The 16,945-nt window shown below is 63.3% G+C and overlaps 1 protein-coding gene and 1 long non-coding RNA gene across 2 annotated transcripts; both read left to right on the top strand.

The window, feature by feature from the left end:
- Positions 1–5,102: 5,102 nt before the first annotated feature.
- LOC125321396 lies at positions 5,103–6,073 on the top strand. The gene is made up of 2 exons (XR_007201530.1): positions 5,103–5,425; positions 5,730–6,073. It is a non-coding gene; the product is annotated as an uncharacterized LOC125321396 (long non-coding RNA).
- A 4,982-nt stretch (positions 6,074–11,055) lies between these two features.
- Positions 11,056–15,965, top strand: LOC125322170 (maestro heat-like repeat-containing protein family member 7). Its single transcript, XM_048295782.1, has 13 exons — positions 11,056–11,112; positions 11,223–11,372; positions 11,556–11,704; positions 12,028–12,175; positions 12,423–12,610; positions 12,700–12,837; positions 13,124–13,238; positions 13,411–13,566; positions 13,775–13,951; positions 14,022–14,240; positions 14,400–14,501; positions 14,878–15,317; positions 15,622–15,965. The coding sequence occupies exons 1-13, from the start codon at positions 11,056–11,058 to the stop codon at positions 15,626–15,628; spliced, it is 2,046 nt and encodes a 681-aa protein (XP_048151739.1). The 3' UTR covers positions 15,629–15,965.
- Positions 15,966–16,945: the final 980 nt, after the last annotated feature.

Here is a 16,945-nt window from a genome sequence, read left to right as displayed (position 1 = left end):
GCCACCGGCCGGGACGCGTCCCAAGGAGGCCGTGCCAGCTTCTGTGGAAGGCCCCGTGCCCTTCCCGCCGCGGCTGCGTCGGCAGCCGTGGGGGCTCCTGCTGCTGCCCCGAGCCCGCAGAGCAGGGGAGCGTTTGCTTATGGTTGGAGCCGTTGCTTAAGTTCCTGTCGGGCTGTCTTAGACACTCGGGGCAAGGGATTCCTTCCAAGCTGGGCCACTTGGGGCGGGCTGGGGGCGGCCCAGGGCAGGTGGCATTGTGTGCAAGGGCCCTTTGTGACACGGTGCAGCACGGTCACCGTGGGTGTCCCAGGGCCCTTTGTGACACGTGCCGCTGACATAGGTGCTGGCGGCGACGCGGCCACGCCACAGTGCTCGGAGCACGCGACGGGACAGGACGGGACAGAGCGGTGCCGCACAGCCCACTCGTTCCTTGCCGACCCGGAGCTTTTCCGAGGCATTACTCCTGCAGTGCCCTCGAGGCCAGACTGCAGGACTTGGTGACTCGGAGCTTTTCCGAGGCGTCTCCCTTTCCTGCGGCCGCTGCCCTCGAGGACAGACCGTGGGATTTGGTGACCTGAATCATTTACGAGGAGTCTCCTGTCATTGTGGCGGAGCCCTCTGAGACCAGAGTGCAGGACTTGCTCTCCTGTAGCCTCCCTGAGGCTTCTCTGTCGCAGGTGCCTTCAAGGCACAACTGCACGACCTGCTGACCCGGAACCTTCCCAGGCATCTCTCCTGCAAGTAGCCATACATCTACTCAGTGTCATGGAGCAGAGGCCCCTGACCGTGCCCAAGCAGGCCTTGGGGGAGGAAGAAGGCCCTGGAGCTGCCCCAGCACAGCAGCCTGCAGAGCTGGAGCAGTTCCAGCAGCCGCAGGAGGGTGAGTGGCAGAGCTGGGCCCCAGGGCTGGTGCCTGCAGCCAGCTAGGCCCCATCCCATCCCATCCCATCCCATCCCATCCCATCCCATCCCATCCCATCCCATCCCATCCCATCCCATCCCATCCCCTGGGAACATGCCCATGGACAGGAGGGAAGAGGGGCCGGGGCAGACCCCCCCGCAGCGGCCGTGCCCCATGCCCCGGCCCAGGCCCGGGCTGTGTTCTCCGGCCTCTCCCGCAGCCCCTCAGCTCTGGCCGCGCTCGCTCTTTGCCAGATGCAGCCGTGGACCGGACACAAGAGCAGGGCCCCGCCCGTGGCCGCTTCCGCAGAACAGCGCAGGTACCTGCAGCCATCCCCACCCGGGCTGGGCCTGCTGTCGCTGCTCAGCCGAGCACCGCGCTGGCAGCACCCCATGGAACATCCCTCCCTTCTTTGCCCTTCTCCTGCAGATGATTTGCAAATTCATCAGGAGAATTCGGGAGGAAGAGAGCAGCGTCACGGGCACTGGGGTCAGAGCATACCCTCACATCTTCAAAACCAAGACCAGTGCCGCCCTGCTGGATATGCTTGTGGAGGAGGGCGTTTCCAGCCCAAAGCAAGTAAGCAGCCTGTGGCCATGGCTGGAGCCCCCCAGGAATCACTCGGCCACCCAAGCCACGCCCGCTGGTCACTTTAAGCCTTTGAGGCCATCACAGTGTGCTGGGAAGGGAAGCGCTTCTCTGCAGAAGCTGGGGACATTAGTCCCTCTGGCAGCTTTCCAACTCTCCCTGTGCCTTCTCCAGGTGCCCGCCGTGGTGAGGTACATCCACCAGTGGCTCCTGTCCAATGAGTATCCTGAGTACAGACTGTCCAGGACCCTTCTGGATCTGACTGAGGCCTACCCCACTGATGTGGTGATGACTATCCTGCGTGTGGCCCCATCATGTGACAGGTATGGGGCCCACCTGCCCAGAGGGCCCAGGGCTCACCAGCCCATCGCCCTGTGGAGCCCGTCCCAGGTGTCTGACAAACGCAGAGTTCCAGGGCCCTCTGGCTCCTCCGTTTCCCAGCCCTGGCATGTCAGCCCCCAAGCCTGCTGCCATGCTCCCTCCCTGCCCCTCAGGGGCCCGTCCTCACAGCGGTGGGCTGCCTGGGTGCTGCCTGTGAGGGGCACTGGGCAGAGGCAGGGCTGGCAGCCAGCTCAGGTCCCCGCTGCTGCCCAGGCCACGGTGCTGTGGCCGAGATCCCCCCTGAGACGGAGCTCTGACCCCACAGAGCTGCCACGGCCATGTGGAAGACGCTCATGTGCTCAGTCAGGACTTCAAAGACAGTCATGCCGCTACTCCTCGATGTGCTGGAGAGCTGGCCAGAGCACAGCACGCGCACCTCCGACGGGGACGACACAGACGTCTTTGCCCTGGCTGTGAGTTTCTGGAACCGGCCCTTGCTCGCCCCCGCGTCGCCGCTCCAGCAGTTCTCCATCCTCCTTCCCCCACTGCATCTGCCTGCCTCAGGCGCTGGGCTGAAACTGGGGCTAGGGGCAGGTTCAGGGGCACCAGGCCCGGTGCTCCCCCCTGCGTCTCCCCTGGCCTCTCCCTCCCACGCTCGGGCCCTGCCACATGGACACCTCGGCAGTGAGCGCTGTCTCGGCGTGGTCTGTCCTCTGCAGGCAACTCTGGTGATGTGGAAGATCCTCCAGGTGCCCTGTGTGCCACACGTAGTGACAGTCTATTTGCCCCGCCTCTTTGTGCATCTGCTCTTCCAAGTGTTCTTCAGCACAGTGGAGATGCCAGAGAAGGTCGAGAACTTGTGGAGAGCATGCCAGGAGCAACATGGCCTTGCCACCGACCCCAACAGGTGCTCCATGCCAGTCCTCCTGTCCCACCCATGTCCCCAGGGCAGGAGCCAGTGCCCCCAGCGTGACCTGGGCTTTGCTCTGCACACAGGTTTGCAGTGCAGACCCTGAAGGACCTGCTCTGCCGACTCTACTATGAGGACGTGGTGGTGGCCGTGGAACACAAGCGTGGCTGGGACACGCTGCTCAGTGCTGACACCCACCACCACGCAGTGGGTCTGCTGGCCAGGTGAGGCCCCCCTCCTCCCCAGCTGCCCTCGGCATCTGTGCCCTGTGTCCCGGGTGCCCCACACAGTCCCCGTGGTCATGGGCCAGAGGGCCTTGTCACCGAGGGATGGCCGGCCGGCCAAGGACACTGGAAAAGGCTGGGAGAGGAGGGTCCCCAAGAGCAGCCGCCTCCCAAAAGACCCAGGTCCCCTTGCAGGGTGGCGGGGAAAGACCAGACCTGTGTGAGTCTGTCCTGGCAGAGGTTTGCCCCCCCGGCTCACAGTCTTGCTTCCTTTCTCCTCCTGCCAGGGAGATGTCCCGGGCCTCCAAACTCGTGCGTTTCCGGATCGTTTGCCACCTGTTCAGGCTGCTCAGCGGGGAGGAGCCACGCCGGGATCTGCCTGCCCTGGCGTTCCTTGTGGAGGTGAGCCCGATGGCCAGCGCAGCCTCGCGGAGCTGCCTGCCAGCTCTCTGCCCTCTCGTAGCCGCAGCTGCCCGGGACGGTGCCCGCGCCCTGTGCTGCTGCCTGGGCCCAGCGCTGCACGCTCGCGGGCTCGTGCCGGCCGGCTCCCCCGTCACTCCCCTGTGCCTTTCAGGTCCTCTCAGATCCCCCTTTCCAGCGTTGGCTGGACTAGAGTAGATGCGGTGACAGCGTCCTGGAGATCATGTCCAAGAACCTGCGGAGCGAGTGCAGGGAGAGGCGTCGCCTGGCACTCAGAGGCCTTGTGGTGCTCAGCAAGCATCCCTCGATGGTGAGAAGGGGGCAGCGGCTGAAGCTGCGCTGGCAGCGTGGGGCTGGGGAACGCAGTCGCTTGGGCTTGGCTGGGCTTCGGGCACTGAGGCAGCTGCTCCCAGCTCTCCTGCCTCCCGGTTCAGCTGCCCGAGTGCTTCGGGACAGGCCTTTGGCCTCTGGGCCCTGCAGCAGCAGGGTGGGGTTGCACAGCCTTGTGTTCCGCACAGACCAAAGGAATGTGGAGCCTGACCGAAAGCCTCGTGGAGCTCCTGCAGGAAGACGACAGCGACGTGGTTGGGATGACCGTCGCCGTCCTCAGCTACTTGTTCCTGTACAGTGGTGCCCCGATACCCAGCCCCATCGCCCTGCAGCTGGCTGAGGCCCTCCTGCCACTCTTTGACAACGTAAGGCTCCGTGCCCCCAGCCACGGCCACTGGCTGCTGCCCGGACACTTTGTGCCCTGTGCATTTTCAGGCCCGTGCCCAGGTGGGCCTGGAGCGGCCGATGCGGAGGTCTGTCTTTCTTCCTTTCATACAGGATGATAGCCAGGTGCGGCTGCGCTCCATGTTCGTCTTCCAAGAGATGATGCCTTTATTAACAGCAAAGGGAAAAAAGGCCCTGAAGTCACACGTGCGCCAGAGCCTGCTCCCACTCTCCTTCCACTGCCATGACGAGGACTGGCACGTGGCCAATGTGAGGACTCCTGGGCTGCCGGGGTTCCCCTGGGAGGGGGCTCGGCCGCCTCCTGCCCTGGCGCCGCATGGGCTGCAGCATCCTCCTGGCCTCGGCACAAGGACACGGGTCCTGTGCCCTGGGCTGTGCTGCCATCTCCCGCTCTCTGCTGCTCTCCAGGCCTCCCGGGAAACGCTGCGTTGTGCGGCCAGCTTCCTGAAAAGGAGAGATCTCGAACGCATGCTGGACGTGGATCAGACATGGAGGTTCGGCGAGGGCCTGGTAAGGACGGCCTGGAAGCCCAAGTCGCAGCCTGGAGAAGCCCCCTGACTGCGGTGCTCCGTGTGTGGGGCTGGCAGCTGTGCCCCCCGCCCAGTGCTGCAGCCAGGGGCTCCAGCCTGCGCCCCACACGCTGCTCCCATCCCTGGGCCACGCGGGCTCTTCTCCAGGCTCCTGTGGCCCCGCTGGGCTGTGGGGCGGGGGGGCACCGCGGCTCCCCGGGCAGCGCCCGGCCCTCGGCCCCCTCCAGAGCCCGGCGCCAGCGGCGCTGGCCGGGCCTCAGCGCTGTGCGGGCAGGGGAGGCCAGGGCGGGCCGCAGGCAGCGCCCGGCCAAGGGGCTGAGCCCGCGCCAACCCTTCCCTCCTGGCGCTCTCTCCAGCTGGCAGAGGACAGGAGCCGAGCGGCCGAGCACTCGCGGCGGGCCCTGCCGTACCTGCGGAGCCCACAGGAGTCCCTGCGACAGGCGGCCATCAGGTTCATCGGTGAGCCACGAGCCCGGGGCCCCTCCCCTCCCCGCCCCGCCGCAGCGCGGCCCCAGCCCCGGCTGCTGCCCCGGCAGCGGGATCCGGGCCAGGGGCCGTGGAGCCCCGCCTGCCCCCGGGGCTGCCACCGCCCTCTCGCAGCCGTGCCCTCGGGCGTCGGGATGCGGCGAGGGCCCGGGCTGAGCCCTGCCGGGGCGAGGAGAACGTGCGGCCGCAGGGCTGGCAGCGCCGCTGAGAGGGAGCTGTGCCGCTGGGGCCGTGACAGGCTCTGTGTTCCCAGGCATCGCCGGGCGGCACCTGAGGGGCCAGCAGGAAGAGCTCCAGCTCATCTGCGAGGGTGAGTGAGTGCAGCCGGCTGTCAGCGGGGGCTGGCGGGGGGAGCTGCAATCCCTGCCCCGGCTGCGGAGGGCTCTGCTCCCTGCGCGGACGAGCGGCGGCGTGGGCAGAGCACAGAGAGGTTTCAGGGGCGCGTGGGGGATTTGTGGCCAGCACCTTCGGATGTCCAGGGGCCTTCGATCCCGTTGGTCCCTGCTCCCTCTTGGCCATGGCCAGAGCAGGCTGGGATGGCCCTGGCAGGGGGGGTCTCCTCGGGTCCCCGCAGATGCGGAGTCTGACCGTGCCTCTGTTCCTCTCTCTTGCAGCCCTTGAAGACGCGTCCCGTGACATCAGCCCTGCCGTTTCCAGCCTGGCGCGTCAAACAGCCTACGTCCTGCGGGCCCTGGAGAGAGCTCCGCGCTCCATCTTCCAGGTGCTGCGAGATGGACTCCGCAGGGCATGCAGGACACGGCCTCGTCTGTCGGGCCGTGGCTAGCTGCAGTGCTGCAGCTCTGCAGCGACCTGATCTGGGAGGCTCTCTCTGCTGGGGCCACCTGAGCCAGCGGGCATTTTTCTTTCAGATGGTTCTTTTCTTCTTTTGGTTTTTCCTTTATATGTAAATATAGAATGTGTTTGTCTGAGATTAAAAATAGTTCATGCCTCAACCATCGATATAAAGTTTTTTCTCATTATGAAGAAGCTACAACCAAAGATGCCTCCCTGAATGGTGGGACTTTGAACTGAAAGTCAAACTGCTGATTAGATAAATTGAGTTTGGGGTGGGGGGAGAGCGCAGCTCACAGAAGCCAGGTTTACACAGACCATCCCAACCAATCGAGGCGGGGGGAGGGGGAGGGAGGAGGTTTCAGCTTCACGGAGTAACCTCTGGTCAGAGGCACTGAACAGCCATCCTCCATTACATAAACCGGCCCGGCTGTGGAACTCCCAACCCCAGAGGCCACAGCCACGGCACTTTCACGTGAGAGGCTTTGCAGCACAGGACTGTGCGTGATGCAACAGATCCAGAGTCGGCAGTGAGAGACTGCCCCCCTCCCCCAGGGGGACATGCCTGGACATTGCTACCTGGCTCGAGGGTATATAAACCCATCCGATTCTGTGCTTTCTGAGGGGACCTTCACCACCAAGAACACCAGCTGGAGAGGATCAGCGGAACATGGTGGGGATCCACGGAGTGGTGATATTTTCCTTATTCTGTCCCTGTCACTCTTTCTGTCCCCCGCCAACTATTTTCTACTTCTTTCTTTCTCTAATATTTACCATCAAATAAAACCCATACCATTTTCACTGGCATATGGTCTCGTTTGCACCTTAATTTGGGCAGAGGCATTTCTAAGAACCTTAAAAAGGAATTGTAACAGTGTTCTAATACACAGCCTCCCAGGAGCTTTCTTCTGGTGCCCAGTGTCCGCAGGGCAGAGGGGAAGAGGGGAAAAAGGGTGCTTGTGCTCAGCAAGTTGCCCGGGCGTGCAGTGTGGAAGGGGAAATGGCCAGAAGCCCCCTGGCCTTTGGTGGTTCTGCTGAAGCCTTAACGCTGCCGACAGAGCGGCTGGGCAGGGGCCGGAGCTGCGGGGACGGCTGCGAGACGGGTGCCTGGAGATGGCCGCAACTCCTGTCCCAGGCAGGAACCGCCGCCTGTGTCCTCCTGCCCGTGCGTTGCTGGCTGGACTGCTGAGGGCTCCGAGGTGCCTCTCGATCCGGCCCCTCTGGAGCTCCGTTGGGGCTGCGGCGCTGCCGGGCCGGGCTGGGGGAGAGCCTGAGGGGCCGGGGTGGTGGGAAGGCCTGAGGAACCGGGTGTCAAAGGCCATAAGCAGCCCCCAGGCAGCCGCCTCGTTCCTGCCACCCGGCTGTTCCGGCACTTCCCCGATGCGCCTGTCTCCCAGGCCTGCGGCAGAAGCCCTCGAGGCCGGGCCTCAGCAGGAGGTGGGGAACACCCCAAGGTGCCCAGGCTGGGCCGGCTGGGGACAAGGAGGGCAGGGGGGCCATGCCGGGGCACGGCCACTGGCCGCTGCCAATAAGGGGCAGCGGGCAGAGGCAGGGCTGGCGGCCAGCCCGGGCCCCCGCGGCTGCCCAGGCCACGGTGCTGTGACCGAGGCCCCCCTGACACAGAGCTCGGGGCCCGCACAGCTGCTGCCTCCACGGGGAGGCCGGCGATGTCTCCTCGAGCAGGGCTGCCGAGTCGCTGCTGCCAAAGCGGCTCTGGACGCCGCAGAAACAGCACCAGAGCGTGCACAGGAACAGCAGCAGCCCGAACGCCTGCTCAACAAAGCATCCGCACCAGCCGGGATGCCAAACGGGGGGATACTGTGGGCACAACTGCACGTGGCTGGGCAAAAGGCTCCAGCAGAATTGGCCACAATGGCTTTCTCTTGCCTTGCCAGCCTCACAGCGACGCTCGGCAGCTTCGGCTGCAGCCCGTGCCCTTGACTGACTTCAGTGGCCGTGCTTGAGGGTGTTGTAAACGAGGCTGAGACTTTTTGGAAAGAAAAGCCAACTCCTTTATTTATTAACAACTGAGAGCGGGAACCCAGGATAAGCCCAGGCTCCGTGAGACAAGCCAGAGTAAACCAACACTCAAAAAAAGGACAGTGCAACCCACTGGGTGCTCCCTCGGGACCCCAAGTTCCGCAGGAGGACCCCCGGATAAAGTCCCAGGTCCGTTCTTATACCCTCTGTCACTTCACAACTGGTATATTTGGGATCCTTCTTCTGATTGGCTCACTTCCAGGGCTTCTATTGGTCTTTATCAACATGCACTTTTGTCCAATCATTTCCCGAGGGCGTTGAATGATTGGATAATCCTTTATCCAGTAGCGGTCCAAGATGTTGACATCACCTGCATGAGGTGATTTTCTAGTCCATCACGTCATCACGTCCCCAATTGCGTCTCCACCTGGTGCTCACACTCTGATATTACACCTGGGCAGTCTTGCAATATCCTCAGTTAACACGCCCGTTTGTTCAACTATCAACTCCCCTCTTTTATATCTCATCCAAACAGTAACAATCAACACCCAGAAACCGATTCATTTATTCCAAGGGCAGACTCGCCTTCCGCAGCCGCATTGGTGCCATCGTGAGAGAGAGACTCTGATGGGACACAAGCCCTGTGCTGCAGCTGCTGTCCCTCTCCTCCATGCAGGCCCCTTAAAGACACGTGCATGAGCTTCCAAAGCAAGCTTGGACTTGCTTGGAGCAATGGAAGAAGCAGCCGGCACTGAAGAAAAGCAGGGAGCGGTGGCAGACGTCCGGGGGGGCGGGAAGCGCTTTGGTGTCTGCTGAGGAGACGGCCCAGTTCCCAAGCTCAGGCTTTGCTGCTAGAGGATCCTGCTTTGCTCTTGCTGGAGCTGGAGGCCATTCCCTACCAATGCATGGCCACTTGATCCATTGTTCCTGGATCAAGTCTGCTGGACCTGTGGCAACAAGTGTGTCCTGTGTCCCTGTGACAGCGGAAAAGGGCAGGACATGTCTGCTTCCAGCGCCTGTCTTGGCTGCTCCTTCAGGGTGCTGGCACCATCATCAGAGACACCCAACGGCGTCTCTTCCCCGAGCTATCCCTATCCTCTGCGCTTCCCCAGGTGTCTCCCTTGACGTTCCCTGGGGAACCTCCCTGCTTGTGGCCGTCCATTGCCGTGCTCAACAAGGACGCAGTTGTGTTTGGACGTGAGCTGCCACAGCCAGACATGCAGCAAGTGGAGCGTAGACTATCAGAGGCTGGGCCGATTCCTTTTTTTCCAGAATGCAAGAAAGACAGAAAGGCACAAGGAAACGTCACAGTGTCTCTCTAGAATCTCTTTGTCCTGTGAAACTCAGCAGCTGAAGCTGTTCTGGTGCTCCTGCTAATCTCCTCCATGAAAACATTCATTCCAGGAAGGAGCAATGTCGGGGTCTCCTCCCCCCGCCATGTAGCCCTGGGAGAGGGGCCCTGAGGGGACAGGCACGGGGTTTCCTAGCCCCTGCTCAGCCTCGTTCCCCGTTGGTTGTTTTGCGTTTCCCTGCGCGGGCAAGGACCCTCGGGTCCCGTGATTGTAAGAGTTCCTCGGCAGAGCTCCGGCCACGCGGCTGGAGAAATAACCATCTCTGAAACATCTACCAAGAATCTGTACATATATATTTCTTTTCCACGGGACTCCTGGTTTGATATGTCGTGTTACAGTATCCCCGCTGTAACAGAGCAACATCTCCTGTCACATTGCCCCCAGTCGCTCCAGCTGCTCCTGCCAACAGCCCCCTGCAGGAAGGAGCACAGACCCCAGTGCGCGTTGGCTTTGGCTGCCCATGGGCAGAGAAGCCCCCCGGGGCACAGGTCTCTGGGGCAGGAGACGGGCGCCAGTGCTGCCAGAGCTCGAGGGGTGGCAGGTCTGCTTCGGCAGGGACTCTGCCACACCTGCCGATTGCAGCGTTCCCCGGGGCCCAGGGGTCAGAGCAGCATTCGTGCCCTGGCCCACACGTTCCCTGTCTGCGTCACACCCCTGGGCTTAGGATGGCCACCGGCCGGGACGCGTCCCAAGGAGGCCGTGCCAGCTTCTGTGGAAGGCCCCGTGCCCTTCCCGCCGCGGCTGCGTCGGCAGCCGTGGGGGCTCCTGCTGCTGCCCCGAGCCCGCAGAGCAGGGGAGCGTTTGCTTATGGTTGGAGCCGTTGCTTAAGTTCCTGTCGGGCTGTCTTAGACACTCGGGGCAAGGGATTCCTTCCAAGCTGGGCCACTTGGGGCGGGCTGGGGGCGGCCCAGGGCAGGTGGCATTGTGTGCAAGGGCCCTTTGTGACACGGTGCAGCACGGTCACCGTGGGTGTCCCAGGGCCCTTTGTGACACGTGCCGCTGACATAGGTGCTGGCGGCGACGCGGCCACGCCACAGTGCTCGGAGCACGCGACGGGACAGGACGGGACAGAGCGGTGCCGCACAGCCCACTCGTTCCTTGCCGACCCGGAGCTTTTCCGAGGCATTACTCCTGCAGTGCCCTCGAGGCCAGACTGCAGGACTTGGTGACTCGGAGCTTTTCCGAGGCGTCTCCCTTTCCTGCGGCCGCTGCCCTCGAGGACAGACCGTGGGATTTGGTGACCTGAATCATTTACGAGGAGTCTCCTGTCATTGTGGCGGAGCCCTCTGAGACCAGAGTGCAGGACTTGCTCTCCTGTAGCCTCCCTGAGGCTTCTCTGTCGCAGGTGCCTTCAAGGCACAACTGCACGACCTGCTGACCCGGAACCTTCCCAGGCATCTCTCCTGCAAGTAGCCATACATCTACTCAGTGTCATGGAGCAGAGGCCCCTGACCGTGCCCAAGCAGGCCTTGGGGGAGGAAGAAGGCCCTGGAGCTGCCCCAGCACAGCAGCCTGCAGAGCTGGAGCAGTTCCAGCAGCCGCAGGAGGGTGAGTGGCAGAGCTGGGCCCCAGGGCTGGTGCCTGCAGCCAGCTAGGCCCCATCCCATCCCATCCCATCCCATCCCATCCCATCCCATCCCATCCCATCCCATCCCATCCCCTGGGAACATGCCCATGGACAGGAGGGAAGAGGGGCCGGGGCAGACCCCCCCGCAGCGGCCGTGCCCCATGCCCCGGCCCAGGCCCGGGCTGTGTTCTCCGGCCTCTCCCGCAGCCCCTCAGCTCTGGCCGCGCTCGCTCTTTGCCAGATGCAGCCATGGACCGGACACAAGAGCAGGGCCCCGCCCGTGGCCGCTTCCGCAGAACAGCGCAGGTACCTGCAGCCATCCCCACCCGGGCTGGGCCTGCTGTCGCTGCTCAGCCGAGCACCGCGCTGGCAGCACCCCATGGAACATCCCTCCCTTCTTTGCCCTTCTCCTGCAGATGATTTGCAAATTCATCAGGAGAATTCGGGAGGAAGAGAGCAGCGTCATGGGCACTGGGGTCAGAGCATACCCTCACATCTTCAAAACCAAGACCAGTGCCGCCCTGCTGGATATGCTTGTGGAGGAGGGCGTTTCCAGCCCAAAGCAAGTAAGCAGCCTGTGGCCATGGCTGGAGCCCCCCAGGAATCACTCGGCCACCCAAGCCACACCCGCTGGTCACTTTAAGCCTTTGAGGCCATCACAGTGTGCTGGGAAGGGAAGCGCTTCTCTGCAGAAGCTGGGGACATTAGTCCCTCTGGCAGCTTTCCAACTCTCCCTGTGCCTTCTCCAGGTGCCCGCCGTGGTGAGGTACATCCACCAGTGGCTCCTGTCCAATGAGTATCCTGAGTACAGACTGTCCAGGACCCTTCTGGATCTGACTGAGGCCTACCCCACTGATGTGGTGATGACTATCCTGCGTGTGGCCCCATCATGTGACAGGTATGGGGCCCACCTGCCCAGAGGGCCCAGGGCTCACCAGCCCATCGCCCTGTGGAGCCCGTCCCAGGTGTCTGACAAACGCAGAGTTCCAGGGCCCTCTGGCTCCTCCGTTTCCCAGCCCTGGCATGTCAGCCCCCAAGCCTGCTGCCATGCTCCCTCCCTGCCCCTCAGGGGCCCGTCCCCACAGCGGTGGGCTGCCTGGGTGCTGCCTGTGAGGGGCACTGGGCAGAGGCAGGGCTGGCAGCCAGCTCAGGTCCCCGCTGCTGCCCAGGCCACGGTGCTGTGGCCGAGATCCCCCCTGAGACGGAGCTCTGACCCCACAGAGCTGCCACGGCCATGTGGAAGACGCTCATGTGCTCAGTCAGGACTTCAAAGACAGTCATGCCGCTACTCCTCGATGTGCTGGAGAGCTGGCCAGAGCACAGCACGCGCACCTCCGACGGGGACGACACAGACGTCTTTGCCCTGGCTGTGAGTTTCTGGAACCGGCCCTTGCTCGCCCCCCGCGTCGCCGCTCCAGCAGTTCTCCATCCTCCTTCCCCCACTGCATCTGCCTGCCTCAGGCGCTGGGCTGAAACTGGGGCTAGGGGCAGGTTCAGGGGCACCAGGCCCGGTGCTCCCCCCTGCGTCTCCCCTGGCCTCTCCCTCCCACGCTCGGGCCCTGCCACATGGACACCTCGGCAGTGAGCGCTGTCTCGGCGTGGTCTGTCCTCTGCAGGCAACTCTGGTGATGTGGAAGATCCTCCAGGTGCCCTGTGTGCCACACGTAGTGACAGTCTATTTGCCCCGCCTCTTTGTGCATCTGCTCTTCCAAGTGTTCTTCAGCACAGTGGAGATGCCAGAGAAGGTCGAGAACTTGTGGAGAGCATGCCAGGAGCAACATGGCCTTGCCACCGACCCCAACAGGTGCTCCATGCCAGTCCTCCTGTCCCACCCATGTCCCCAGGGCAGGAGCCAGTGCCCCCAGCGTGACCTGGGCTTTGCTCTGCACACAGGTTTGCAGTGCAGACCCTGAAGGACCTGCTCTGCCGACTCTACTATGAGGACGTGGTGGTGGCCGTGGAACACAAGCGTGGCTGGGACACGCTGCTCAGTGCTGACACCCACCACCACGCAGTGGGTCTGCTGGCCAGGTGAGGCCCCCTCCTCCCCAGCTGCCCTCGGCATCTGTGCCCTGTGTCCCGGGTGCCCCACACAGTCCCCGTGGTCATGGGCCAGAGGGCCTTGTCACCGGGGGACGGCCGGCCGGCCAAGGACACTGGAAAAGGCCGGGAGAGGAGGGTCCCCAAGAGCAGCCGCCTCCCAAAAGACCCAGGTCCCCTTGCAGGGTGGCGGGGAAAGACCAGACCTGTGTGAGTCTGTCCTGGCAGAGGTTTGCCCCCCCGGCTCACGGTCTTGCTTCCTTTCTCCTCCTGCCAGGGAGATGTCCCGGGCCTCCAAACTCGTGCGTTTCCGGATCGTTTGCCACCTGTTCAGGCTGCTCAGCGGGGAGGAGCCACGCCGGGATCTGCCTGCCCTGGCGTTCCTTGTGGAGGTGAGCCCGATGGCCAGCGCAGCCTCGCGGAGCTGCCTGCCAGCTCTCTGCCCTCTCGTAGCCGCAGCTGCCCGGGACGGTGCCCGCGCCCTGTGCTGCTGCCTGGGCCCAGCGCTGCACGCTCGCGGGCTCGTGCCGGCCGGCTCCCCCGTCACTCCCCTGTGCCTTTCAGGTCCTCTCAGATCCCCCTTTCCAGCGTTGGCTGGACTGGAGTAGATGCGGTGACAGCGTCCTGGAGATCATGTCCAAGAACCTGCGGAGCGAGTGCAGGGAGAGGCGTCGCCTGGCGCTCAGAGGCCTTGTGGTGCTCAGCAAGCATCCCTCGATGGTGAGAAGGGGGCAGCGGCTGAAGCTGCGCTGGCAGCGTGGGGCTGGGGAACGCAGTCGCTTGGGCTTGGCTGGGCTTCGGGCACTGAGGCAGCTGCTCCCAGCTCTCCTGCCTCCCGGTTCAGCTGCCCGAGTGCTTCGGGACAGGCCTTTGGCCTCTGGGCCCTGCAGCAGCAGGGTGGGGTTGCACAGCCTTGTGTTCCGCACAGACCAAAGGAATGTGGAGCCTGACCGAAAGCCTCGTGGAGCTCCTGCAGGAAGACGACAGCGACGTGGTTGGGATGACCGTCGCCGTCCTCAGCTACTTGTTCCTGTACAGTGGTGCCCCGATACCCAGCCCCATCGCCCTGCAGCTGGCTGAGGCCCTCCTGCCACTCTTTGACAACGTAAGGCTCCGTGCCCCCAGCCACGGCCACTGGCTGCTGCCCGGACACTTTGTGCCCTGTGCATTTTCAGGCCCGTGCCCAGGTGGGCCTGGAGCGGCCGATGCGGAGGTCTGTCTTTCTTCCTTTCATACAGGATGATAGCCAGGTGCGGCTGCGCTCCATGTTCGTTTTCCAAGAGATGATGCCTTTATTAACGGCAAAGGGAAAAAAGGCCCTGAAGTCACACGTGCGCCAGAGCCTGCTCCCACTCTCCTTCCACTGCCATGACGAGGACTGGCACGTGGCCAATGTGAGGACTCCTGGGCTGCCGGGGTTCCCCTGGGAGGGGGCTCGGCCGCCTCCTGCCCTGGCGCCGCATGGGCTGCAGCATCCTCCTGGCCTCGGCACAAGGACACGGGTCCTGTGCCCTGGGCTGTGCTGCCATCTCCCGCTCTCTGCTGCTCTCCAGGCCTCCCGGGAAACGCTGCGTTGTGCGGCCAGCTTCCTGAAAAGGAGAGATCTCGAACGCATGCTGGACGTGGATCAGACATGGAGGTTCGGCGAGGGCCTGGTAAGGACGGCCTGGAAGCCCAAGTCGCAGCCTGGAGAAGCCCCCTGACTGCGGTGCTCCGTGTGTGGGGCTGGCAGCTGTGCCCCCCGCCCAGTGCTGCAGCCAGGGGCTCCAGCCTGCGCCCCACACGCTGCTCCCATCCCTGGGCCACGCGGGCTCTTCTCCAGGCTCCTGTGGCCCCGCTGGGCTGTGGGGCGGGGGGGCACCGCGGCTCCCCGGGCAGCGCCCGGCCCTCGGCCCCCTCCAGAGCCCGGCGCCAGCGGCGCTGGCCGGGCCTCAGCGCTGTGCGGGCAGGGGAGGCCAGGGCGGGCCGCAGGCAGCGCCCGGCCAAGGGGCTGAGCCCGCGCCAACCCTTCCCTCCTGGCGCTCTCTCCAGCTGGCAGAGGACAGGAGCCGAGCGGCCGAGCACTCGCGGCGGGCCCTGCCGTACCTGCGGAGCCCACAGGAGTCCCTGCGACAGGCGGCCATCAGGTTCATCGGTGAGCCACGAGCCCGGGGCCCCTCCCCTCCCCGCCCCGCCGCAGCGCGGCCCCAGCCCCGGCTGCTGCCCCGGCAGCGGGATCCGGGCCAGGGGCCGTGGAGCCCCGCCTGCCCCCGGGGCTGCCACCGCCCTCTCGCAGCCGTGCCCTCGGGCGTCGGGATGCGGCGAGGGCCCGGGCTGAGCCCTGCCGGGGCGAGGAGAACGTGCGGCCGCAGGGCTGGCAGCGCCGCTGAGAGGGAGCTGTGCCGCTGGGGCCGTGACAGGCTCTGTGTTCCCAGGCATCGCCGGGCGGCACCTGAGGGGCCAGCAGGAAGAGCTCCAGCTCATCTGCGAGGGTGAGTGAGTGCAGCCGGCTGTCAGCGGGGGCTGGCGGGGGGAGCTGCAATCCCTGCCCCGGCTGCGGAGGGCTCTGCTCCCTGCGCGGACGAGCGGCGGCGTGGGCAGAGCACAGAGAGGTTTCAGGGGCGCGTGGGGGATTTGTGGCCAGCACCTTCGGATGTCCAGGGGCCTTCGATCCCGTTGGTCCCTGCTCCCTCTTGGCCATGGCCAGAGCAGGCTGGGATGGCCCTGGCAGGGGGGGTCTCCTCGGGTCCCCGCAGATGCGGAGTCTGACCGTGCCTCTGTTCCTCTCTCTTGCAGCCCTTGAAGACGCGTCCCGTGACATCAGCCCTGCCGTTTCCAGCCTGGCGCGTCAAACAGCCTACGTCCTGCGGGCCCTGGAGAGAGCTCCGCGCTCCATCTTCCAGGTGCTGCGAGATGGACTCCGCAGGGCATGCAGGACACGGCCTCGTCTGTCGGGCCGTGGCTAGCTGCAGTGCTGCAGCTCTGCAGCGACCTGATCTGGGAGGCTCTCTCTGCTGGGGCCACCTGAGCCAGCGGGCATTTTTCTTTCAGATGGTTCTTTTCTTCTTTTGGTTTTTCCTTTATATGTAAATATAGAATGTGTTTGTCTGAGATTAAAAATAGTTCATGCCTCAACCATCGATATAAAGTTTTTTCTCATTATGAAGAAGCTACAACCAAAGATGCCTCCCTGAATGGTGGGACTTTGAACTGAAAGTCAAACTGCTGATTAGATAAATTGAGTTTGGGGTGGGGGGAGAGCGCAGCTCACAGAAGCCAGGTTTACACAGACCATCCCAACCAATCGAGGCGGGGGGAGGGGGAGGGAGGAGGTTTCAGGTTCACGGAGTAACCTCTGGTCAGAGGCACTGAACAGCCATCCTCCATTACATAAACCGGCCCGGCTGTGGAACTCCCAACCCCAGAGGCCACAGCCACGGCACTTTCACGTGAGAGGCTTTGCAGCACAGGACTGTGCGTGATGCAACAGATCCAGAGTCGGCGGTGAGAGACTGCCCCCCTCCCCCAGGGGGACATGCCTGGACATTGCTACCTGGCTCGAGGGTATATAAACCCATCCGATTCTGTGCTTTCTGGGGGGACCTTCACCACCAAGAACACCAGCTGGAGAGGATCAGCGGAACATGGTGGGGATCCACGGCGTGGTGATATTTTCCTTATTCTGTCCCTGTCACTCTTTCTGTCCCCCGCCAACTATTTTCTACTTCTTTCTTTCTCTAATATTTACCATCAAATAAAACCCATACCATTGTCACTGGCATATGGTCTCGTTTGCACCTTAATTTGGGCAGAAGCATTTCTAAGAACCTTAAAATTGGATCATAGCAGAAGGGTCCACACTGGAGCTCCTGAAGGACTCTTCTCTTTGGTTGGGACCACATTCCCCTTGTGCAGGGGAAGAGTATGAGGAGGAAGGAGTAGCAGAGACCAAGACTCATGAAGAGACACCAACCTCTATCCTCTGTTCCCTTGTGCCCCTCAGAGGAGAATTTAGAAGAGTTGAGGTCAAAGCTGAGCCTGGGATGAAGAGATTGGTTGGGGTAATTTTAGATTTGTTTCTATCCCTCATCATTTTACTATTATATTAACAATAATTTAA

Source organism: Corvus hawaiiensis, chromosome 2 (genome assembly GCF_020740725.1).
Source record: "Corvus hawaiiensis isolate bCorHaw1 chromosome 2, bCorHaw1.pri.cur, whole genome shotgun sequence".
Lineage (NCBI taxonomy): Eukaryota > Metazoa > Chordata > Aves > Passeriformes > Corvidae > Corvus > Corvus hawaiiensis.
Note: the sequence above shows the minus strand (reverse complement) of the source record. Positions and strands in the feature narration are given on the sequence as shown.

Excerpts from the sequence above, each read along its gene's own strand:
- LOC125322170 (XM_048295782.1), top strand. The coding sequence starts at position 11,056 with ATGGACCGGACACAAGAGCAGGGCCCCGCCCGTGGCCGCTTCCGCAGA. Across the intron at positions 13,567-13,774 it reads TCAGCAAGCATCCCTCGATG|ACCAAAGGAATGTGGAGCCT; the intron begins GTGAGAAGGGGG and ends TGTTCCGCACAG. Across the intron at positions 13,952-14,021 it reads TCCTGCCACTCTTTGACAAC|GCCCGTGCCCAGGTGGGCCT; the intron begins GTAAGGCTCCGT and ends GTGCATTTTCAG.